Source organism: Myotis davidii, unplaced genomic scaffold (assembly GCF_000327345.1).
Source record: "Myotis davidii unplaced genomic scaffold, ASM32734v1 scaffold170, whole genome shotgun sequence".
Classification (NCBI taxonomy): Eukaryota; Metazoa; Chordata; class Mammalia; order Chiroptera; family Vespertilionidae; genus Myotis; species Myotis davidii.
In genome coordinates, this window is record NW_006282528.1 from 23,802 (window position 1) to 33,661 (window position 9,860).

The window sequence follows — 9,860 nt, forward strand, 5'->3', positions numbered from 1 at the left end:
TGGGCTGCACAGCTTTTAAGTGTTCAGTTTGATGAGCTTTGATGATGAAGAGATTTACCCCAAGGACCATATAGACCAGGGGTGGGCAAACTTTTTGACTCGAGGGCCACAAGGGGTTCTTAAACTGGACCGGAGGGCCGGAACAAAAGCATGGATGGAGTGTTTGTGTGAACTAATATAAATTCAAAGTAAACATCATTACATAAAAAAGGGTACGGTCTTTTTTTTTTTAGTTTTATTCATTTCAAACGGGCCGAGGCCCATGGGCTGTAGTTGGCCCACAGCTGATATAGACCATTTTATCAAGTGGCTTAAAAAAAATCCTCACCTGAGGGTATGTTTTTATTGATTTGAGAGAGAGAGAGAGAGAGAGAGAGAGAGAGAGAGATCCACATGAGAGAGAAACATTGGTAGGTTGCCTCTCTTACCCTCCCTGAGTGGAGATCAAACCGAAACCTTGGTATGTACCCTGACCGGGAATCGAGCCGCAACCTTTTGCTGTACCCGATGATTCTCTAACTGAGCCACCGGGTGGATTTTTTAAAAACCATAAAGTCACGGATGTCGGGGCAGGAAGAGGTGGCAGGGATGATCTAGTCTAATCTCGATTTACAGATGAGGCGACTGGCAACGGCACCCAGCTGATTTTGGGCTGAAATTCGTAACTGAGATGCCAGTTACGGCGACAGCAGGACCTTACGCCTCGCTTGTTGGCGACGTACTTGTTTCTGGGGTCCGTTACTTGCACCTTAATTTTCCTTTCTCTGTTCCCGTCTCCGTGTGAAGGGCTGTACTTCTGCAGGTGTTAGATGGGCCCCTTGTGCTGGCGGGCTGCCCTTGCTTTAGCTAGTGGACACAGGCTGAGGGAGGGTGGGCCATTTCTAGGACAGCCACTGGATACAGGGGGTTGCACCAGATGGGTTTTTGTGTGTGAGTGTGTGGGGCTCTGCCTGTTTCCTGAAGGTAGCACAATTTCCTGGCCTAAGAAAGTGAAGGATCAATTTGATTTGAGTTGTCAGTGTTTCCACTTTCCTTTCTGGTGAAAGGTTGACAGTCACATAATTGACCTTTAATTCCTGTCGGGGTAGTACCTGCGTTGGAGCAGCCTTGCCTACACCCGCTGACTCAGGGGCTTGGGAGTTAGTCGGTGGTGGTCTCTGTGGTTGGGTGCTTAGTAGATGAAACCGAGGACTTGAAAAGATGCGCACTCACAGGCCCTTCCCAAAGCACGGGCGTTCTAAACTCTGCTTTCTTTTTCGGGAAGGAGGGACAGGTGATTATTTCGTTGCCCGAGAGTTGCCTGCTCACCACGGACACAGTGATTAGGAGCTACTTAGGGGCGTACATTGCTAAGTAAGTGACCGCACACATGCTACCTGGGCACCGCTTCTCCTTAAAGTCTGTCCACCGGCAGGTATGTCACCTGAGGCAGAGTTCAGGAGGACCCACCCCTCGCGTAGCCGATACCTGCAATGGTGCAACAGGGCTACTCTGGTCTGTGAAGTTTGTTTTAATTCATGGCAAACTGGGAGGTGGGTTTGAGTCCTGATCTGTCCCAGAAACTGCAGATGAATGGGATAATGAAGGAAGTCAGGGCCCAGCGCCTTGCTCACAGAAGCTTCTTCTCCATCGTAGTAGAGCTTACAAATGTCAGTTTCTCTTTTATTTTTACCCTCATTGTATTTGCTTGAATTTTCCTTCAACTCTGAAGAGCTGTTGACATTAGGGAAGAGTTAGCTTTATTTAGCGTAGGAGAGAGGGGCCAGCCTTGAGGGGAGAACTGATCCCGCTCATGTTCTCCTGGGCCTCCGCTCGGTCCGCCTGAGGGTCCACCTGAAGACAGAGTGCGGACAGAGTGCGGACAGAGTGCGAGAGCCTCAGCAGAAGCGTTTGTAAACTGTGAGGTGTGATAGATTGAATTGTGTCCTAGCCCAGGGTAAATTCTGAATGTGGCCCCCCCTCCACCCCCCCTCCCGCCCGCTGGCTTTTTAAAAAGCCAGCATGCCCCCTACTGGGGATCAAGCCTGCAACCGGGGCATGTGTCCTGCCTGGAAATGAACCTACCTCTTGGTTCATAGATCGACACTCAGCCACTGAGCCGCACTGGCTGGGCCCCACTTGCTTTTGTAAGAGGACTGATCGGTCTTCATTGGTGTGAGTGGAGGCAAGGAAGCTCTCAGCATTAATATTTTCCATATCGTTCTGAAAGTTTGACTAGAATGTGTGATAATATAGGAATCTCGATGATTAATGTAAACTTTTCTTAATACGTCCATGCAGCATGCGATTTTTTACTGTGAACAGATACAAATACTGCAGTGTATAATTTGCAATAGAGACGGTAACTTAGAATTGAAATGCCTACACGTACCAGTGGATGTACTAGGTTCTTTCCGTCTGTTCCCCCACCAAGTGCCCTCGTTATCCCAGTGAAACCAGGGGGCTGCCAGCAAACGCTTAAAGCTGGACAACCAAGTTGGAAGCAGAGAGGGCGCCTCCAGAAAGGAATCTTGCAAACAAAGCTGGGACTGGGGCTGGTGGTGTGTGGTGTGACCTGCTCGGAGCACTTGTGTTGGGTGCTCTCTGGAGAGAAAGCTTTGAGGAAGGAAGACCTCCCAGGGGCCCATGAAATAAGCTGGGCGAGTGCTGACCGCCCCGGCCCTCTGGGAGCAGAACTAACCACTAGAGTGTCTGTATCTTCCGATAAGAGTAACTTTTTTCTCTGCTTTAATTTGAAAAGGTGGCAGCCTCCCCCGTCCCCTCTGCTGGCTCTGTGCACCTTTCTAGTTGCAGAAAAGCATGCTGGGGACCGGTCCCCCTGGAAGCCCTACCTGGAGGTTTTGCCGAAGGCCTACACCTGCCCTGTGTGTTTGGAGCCGGAAGTGGTGGCTCTTCTCCCCAGGCCTTTGGAAGCGAAGGCCAGAGAGCAGAGGACGCGTGTACGTGAGCTGTTCACTTCCTCCCGCGGCCGCTTCTCCTCCCTGCAGCCTCTGCTCTCCGAGGCCGCGGCCAGCGTCTTCAGCTACAGGGCCTTCCGGTGGGCCTGGTGCACGGTCAACACCAGAGCCGTGTACATGGAGCGGGGCCGGAGGCAGGGCCTGTCCGCGGAGCCAGACACCTGCGCGCTCGCCCCGTACCTGGATCTGCTGAACAACAGCCCGGCCGTCCAGGTGAGAGGCTGCCGAGGGGGCACCGTTCTGTGTCCACAGGGAGGACAGCAACTTTAGAACCTGTGACCTAGACTAGGGAGTGGGCCACAGGGAAGGGGTGCTGGTGCTAGGTAACTGCCTGCCGCCAGGCGTGCTCCTGTCTGCGCCCGACCCCCTGTCCCTCCTGGCCCGCAGAGCCCAGTGCTACCCTCCCCCCCACCAGGTCTTAACCCGCAGCCTCCCCTCCCTCGTCCACCTGTGGTGCCCGGTCTTCCTCCTTCCAGAACTGGCCCAGGAGTCTGGCTTGCGTTCCTGTCCCGACCCCTTTTATACCTGGGGGCATTGCTGTCCGCTTTGATCTTTGCTGTGATCTCTGGTTAATGTACTGCCCCCTCTCTGAGCTCTGCAGTCTGAGAGGACGGGACTTTGCTCTGTTCCTCTTTGTAATCCCAGTGCTCAGCGCAGGGCCTGGCACGTAGTAGGCCTTCAATAAACCTCTATTAAAAAACACACAAAACAAGCAAACAAACAAAACTTTCTGGAGTGGGGAAAGGAGCCCAGAAGTCATTGGAGAACCCTGCTGTGGGAGAGTCAGAGCCCTCGCCCTCTGCCCTCTCCCTGTGGCACAGGACGGAGACGGTTCTGCCTGCAGGGCCTGCTGGGGAGGGCCTGCCTGAGGGCAGAGGTGTCTGTAGTCGGCTCACCCACGGCCAACCCTCCCAGGGTCCACTTGCAGGCGCACTGGCTGGGACCCCTGTTCGCTGTCCTCTTCGCACCCGGCCACCCGGGGAAGACCGTGCCACCCGGTTAGCCACCTGGTTCGCCCACTGCCATTGGGGGAGCGTGGGGAGGCCCTGCTGTGCCTCCAAGTCCAGGACACTCCTTGCCTGTCTGCTTGTCACTTCCTTAGGGGGATCGTTTCTGACAACACTGAGTGCGGGAGGCCGAGCCAGGAAGGGTGTGTGTGGTCGATGTTGATGAAATGAGTGGGGCCGTGGTACAATAGGATGCTGGACACAGGGACTCTGCCCCTTTGGGTGGCTTTATTTTTATTGGGTTGTTCATGCATTTACGCCCCCAGGACCAGTGATTTTACAGGTGAGTGTGGGTCCGCCTCCTGCAGCCGGGGCATGTGGCTCCGGGCCTGGTGGGCTGGACATCTCCTCTCTGGCCCTCTATGGAAGAAGTTGCTGGCCGGGTCTAAAGTGCGTTGCAGTGGCTTTTGGCATGAGACTCCAAACCATGGCCTTAATCTATTGTTGATGCTGCCAGGTGGGAATTTCAGCCTGCTCCTCCTCCTCGCCTCCTGGGGCTCGCTGGGCTTGCTGCTAAGGAAGGGGCCTCAGTGCCTGCACCCACTCCTTTCTGTGGGGAGCAGGTAGGTCTTCTTATTCTTTTCCTCTCTACCCATCAGCTCACAAAACAGTCACAGAATCCATACGACAGTGTCAGCCAGTGTCATGCTCAAAGGCCTTACTGTAAGACCTGAAATCCCGCGTGGGCCTCGACACCTTTGGGCTCATGGGGCCCCAGAGGCCTGGCGGGCAGCTCCCGGCTCGCACCGTGTAGTCCCCGACCTGGTGCAGAAGCTTCCCGGCTGGTTGCCCTGTCAGCCAGAGGAGCTGCCCCCACCTGGCCCTCACTCTAACAGGTTCACCTCCCTGCCAGCCCTGGAAGTTATTCAAACAAGTAACTCATATCTTCCCCGGGGAACCAGTGACCTCTTGTTACTACAAAGCCTGCTTCCTGTGGCCCCTGCTGGTGGCTGTCTGCAGACAGTACAGCTTGGGGGCCAGCCGCCTGTCGCTCCCCTCCTCCCTCCTCCCCCTCCTCCCTCCCCGGGCTGTCTGTGTGACTATCCATTGTCAGGTGTTACCCATTGTCAAGTGTTTGCCATCCCCAGGACCCGGGGGTGGGACTCCCTCGCCAGTGGGGCGAATGGAGACTAACTAGGGGCTGCCCTGGGAACCTTCATTGTTCCCAGTGCAGTTACATTCAGCGATGAGTGTTTCAAAGGGGCATCGGGCTTAAGTAAACATAATAACTTAGTCGTTTTAGTTTTGGGTTTTGCTTTAAAAAACTAACGATTTTCCTTTCTAGGTGAAAGCAGCATTTAATGAGGAAACCCGCTGTTACGAAATCAGGACGGGCTCGGGCTGCAGGCGGCACGAGGAGGTGTTCATCTGCTACGGCCCCCACGACAGCCGGCGGCTGCTGCTGGAGTACGGGTTCGTTCCCCGCGGGAACCCCCACGCGTGTGTCCCCGTCTCACAAGGTCGGATGGACTTCGGTTCCTATCACTAAGATGGTATATACTTCCCCATCCGGGGGTGAGGTTCTTTTAAGTTTTAATAAAAATGGCAATCCTTTTTTTCCTTCTAAATATTTTTATTGATAGCAGAGAGGAAGGGAGAAGGAGAGAGATAGAAACATCAGTGATGAGAGGGATTCACTGATCGGCTGCCTCCTGCACGCCCCCCAGTGGGGATCGAGCCCGCAACCCAGGCATGTGCCCTGACAGGGAATTGAACTGTGACCTCCTGGTTCATAGGTTGACACTCAATCACTGAGCCATGCCGGCTGGGCAGCAATCCTTAAAATGTATAAAGTTTATTTTCTCCAAGGTAGGGCTCGCCTCACTCTGGCTGACCATGTAATTGCGATAATGAAGTAAAAACAACGAAGCTTTGACCGACATTGAGGATGAGAAGAGTCGAGAAGAGTTTATTGTGTTGGGTCAGACAGGAATGGAGGACCAGGAAGCATGCTAAGGAAATGCACATTTAATAGATGGAAAGAAATGGAGATCTCTGTACTGAGACGTTTCACTGTCACTAAAGGTAGAGCAGGATTAGAAAGCCACACATACAAACATGCAGCACTGCTGTGTGTGACGCGCTGTGCTCACCACAGGGAGACGCATGCCCGTCCTTGTTCCAGGGCGCAGTGCGTGATGAAGTCCTGGGCTACGCTCTTTTGTGGCCATTAAGTAGCCCTCATCCTTGGTGTCACTCTTTCTAAGATCAGGATTTAGCTAGTAAATTTGTGCTGTGGCCCAGCTGGCGTGGCTCAGTGGTTGAGCGTTGACCGACCTATGAACCAGGAGGCCACGGTTCAATTTCCGGTTAGGGTACATGCCTGGGTTGCGGGCTCCATCCCCAGTAGGGGGCGTGCAGGAGGCAGCTGATCAGTGAGTCTCTCTCATCATTGATGTTTCTATCTCTCTCTCTCCCTCCCTTCCTCTCTGAAATCAATAAAAATATATTTTAAAAAACTTATGCTGTGAATATTCCCAACATCGTGGGAAACGGTACGTGGAAGCCTGGTCCCTTCTGAGGCGGCAGGGACTGTCTCCAGGCGCGAGGAGCAGCACAGTCACCGCGTGTGTAATTGAGGTGGTTTTAATACAAGTTCCAGCGGAAATAGAAACGTGGTCGAGGTGCTGCTACTCCATCCTGCGGGCAGAATCATGCTGTTCTTTATGAAATAAAATAGAAACGCAAAAGCGGGCCTTGCTGGTGTCTCAGAAAAGGGCTCTGAGATTAGCCTCGTGTTATCAGAATAACTTTAACATGATGACCGTGAAATGCTGACTTGTGATCAACATTTATGTATTAGTGATTATTGCATTTAAAAATAAAGACAAATGCGAAGAGAAAATTTAAAAATACAAAAGTCCCTCATGACTCTGCTGCCCAAGTGGCTTAGCCCCTTTGCATCCTCACTTCCAGTTGCTCAGGTTGTAGTCACAGTTGTGCAGGCTGTTGTGAGTCTGCGTTTGGAAGCTCCGCACCTCGTGTTGGTGCAGAGCCCGCCGCGGAGGAGGCCTTCCCAGCAGGCCTGCCGGGGGCGGTCGCCGGGACTGGGCTTGCTGGCCCGCGTGCCGAGAGGGAGCGTGAGCTGGGTAGCGGGTGTTTGGTCCCTGCCTTGTGGAGTTTTGTGGCTTTTCTGAAGCTGATGACGATCTCATTGCGTGGGCCTTGACGAATAGACCTCTGTTTTGTATGAATTAGGTGAAACTGTTTCCGTATGTCTTGGTTGCAATGGGAAGGAAAGTAAGCTGAGAAGGAAAGGTTTATACTTTTGTCTGAATTACATCCTAAATCTCAGTCTGATTTTTTTTATGTAGATGTGCTTGTTAAATATCTTCCATCAACAGATAAGCAGATGAACAAAAAGATTTCCATTTTAAAGGATCATGACTTTATAGAGTAAGTGTTCCTCTCTCTCAAAATTGTTCCATTGGGAAATTGTGATGAGAAAATGGAGGTTAGGGTTCTGTAGGGATGAGACACCTTCTGACTCACCAGCTGGCAGGTAGGTGTTTATCGAGCACTTACTCTGTGCAGTGAACGGTGCTTGGTGTCGTGGGGCACACGGGAGTGTGAGATACTTCCCAAGAAAGCTTTTCAGGGACATAGAGGCCAGCTTGGACAGGAAGTCATGGTGCCAGAAGGGAGCCTGAATGAGTTGGTGGTGGCCCAGGTGGCGTTGGTCTCTGAATGTGATATGGTGGGTGGCATCGGCTGATGGAGGCCAGGCTGGCCCTCCCGACCACGGCGTGGGCTCTTGGGATGGGGGGGCTGGTGACTTCACACCCAAGGGGAGAAGAGGGTCAGGGTTCTCCCTTCGGTAGGTAAAGTGCAGTTGTGAGTGACCCAGCTCCGTCCCAGGCCGGTCGCGCTGTGGTGCTGCCGCTAGTCTAACCCCAGACCACCCAGAGGGGCAGCCTCGTCTCCCTGTGACTGGCCGTGCCTGCCGCTGGACCTCCTCCGGCTCCGGCTTCTGACCCAAGTGCATTGGAAATTTTTTTTTTTTTTTTAACATGAGAGGTTTTCCTGTTACTCAGGCTTTATCATTAGGTATTTGAAGACTGACTTTCCTTTTGTCTTTCTGACCAAGACCGCAGGCTCCCTAACGTTTAGTGGCCGCTTTAGAGAGACTGCTTTAGCCCTGGTCCTGAAGTACTAGTGACGGCTTGTCCTGTCCCCCTCGCAGAAACCTGACGTTCGGATGGGACGGGCCGTCCTGGAGGCTGCTCACGGCCCTGAAGCTGCTGTGTCTGGAGGCTGGAGAATTGTGAGTGCACGTGGGTGGGTCAGGCTGTAGCTCTGGGATGCCGCTGCGGGCGTGGGCCGCGTGCTCTTGATGCCACTCACCTGCGAGCTGGGTGTTTCTCTCCTTAGTTTTCCGGGTTCTGTTTGAGCATCACAGTCAGAGCGCGTGGTTTGGAGAACTTCTAGTCTCTCCTCAGAGGTTCCCCCTGGGACCTGCAGCTCCTTGTTCAGAAGTGTGGGCACAGGCACTGCCCTTTGGCTCAGCATCTGCTGTGGCTCCCTCTTAAAAAAAATGCTCTACTGATTTCAGAGAGAGGAGGGGAGGGAGAGAGACAGAAACATAAACGATGAGAGAGACTCACCGATCTGCTGCCTCCTGGACTCCCGCACACCCCTCACTGGGGATCAAGCCCACTACCCGAGGCCTGTGCCCTGACTGGGAATCGAACCATGACCTCCTTGGTTCATGGGTCGACGCTCACCCACTGAGCCACGCCAGCCGGCCGGGCTGTTCCTGCTCCCTCTCGCCCACCCTCAGACGTGTATCCTACCTGCCGGCCCACTGCGCCCGGCCCAGGGCCGCGCGGTAATGAGAGTGCTGGCCGCTTCCTGTTCTCGCCGTGCCTTCTGGTGAACCTGGTCCGTTTCAGCACAGGGCGGAGCGCGGGCGGGAGCGTGGGGAGTCCCTGGGGCGGGGGTTATGAGAGGAATCCACTGGGACAGGCTTTGTGATGCTTCTGGAAACAGGAGAGGGCTGTGTGTGTGGTTTAGGTGTAAAAGTTGTCTTTATTTTTTGAGATCCTGCTGAAATGATCGTATTAAACGTTTTGGTTCTAGTCCTCGCTGGAAAAAGGTCCTTCTTGGGGAGAGAATTTCAGATACAAATGAGAAGACGAGTTTGGACGTCGCCCAGAAAATATGCCGTTATTTCACAGAGGAAGCTAGTGCTATGCTTCAAAAGGTGTGTTTCTATAATTTTGCATCTTTTTATTTCCTTTTTAAAAAAATATTTTATTGATTTTTTACAGAGAGGAAGGGAGGGGTATAGAGAGAGTTAGAAACATTGATGAGAGAGAAACATTGACAAGCTGCCTCCTACACACCTCCTACTGGGGATGTGCCCGAAACCCAGGTACAATGCCCTTGACCGGAATCGATCCTGGGACCCTTCAGTCCGCAGGCTGACACTCTATCCACTGAGCCAAACCAGTTAGGGCTTTCTTTTATTTAATGTCTTTTTTTTTTTATTATTGATTTCAGAGAGGAAGGGAGAGGAAGAGAGAGGTAGAAACATCAATGATGAGAGGGAATCATTGATTGGCTGCCTCCTGCTCGTTGGACTGAGCTTGCAACCCAGGCATGTGCCCTTGACTGGACTTAAACCTGGGACCTTTCCGTCCGCAGGCTAACGCTCTATCCACTGAGCCACACCGGCTAGGGCTTGCATCTTTTTCTTAAAGAAGTGTTTTGATTAAGAAGTTACTTGTTTTGGGCATGTTGGGTAGGGATGGTACACCTTCTTTGAGTGTTGTTTAATGCCTTAAATATATGAACATTGATATCTGTTTTTTGACTGTTGACATGCTGTCTGCACCTTTTAATAGGTAAACTTATCGCATGAATTCTTGGTAATAGATTTTTAAGTACTCTTTCC

The 9,860-nt window shown here is 52.5% G+C and overlaps 1 protein-coding gene across 6 annotated transcripts in view; it reads left to right on the forward strand.

The window, feature by feature from the left end:
* The window catches only part of SETD4 (SET domain containing 4), a 17,871-nt gene that overhangs the window by 1,783 nt on the left and 6,228 nt on the right, over positions 1-9,860 (forward strand). Inside the window, exons 2-7 of one of the 6 annotated variants that reach the window (XM_015560298.1) lie at positions 1,265-1,353; positions 2,741-3,170; positions 5,250-5,424; positions 7,279-7,360; positions 8,148-8,228; positions 9,044-9,167. In XM_015560298.1, coding sequence (XP_015415784.1) covers positions 1,265-1,353; positions 2,741-3,170; positions 5,250-5,424; positions 7,279-7,360; positions 8,148-8,228; positions 9,044-9,167 — 981 coding nt within the window. Of the gene's footprint in view, positions 1-1,264; positions 1,354-2,063; positions 3,171-5,249; positions 5,480-7,278; positions 7,361-8,147; positions 8,229-9,043; positions 9,168-9,860 lie in introns of those variants that run through there. The other 5 variants (XM_015560292.1, XM_015560294.1, XM_015560295.1 and 2 more) reach the window with 5 other exon arrangements.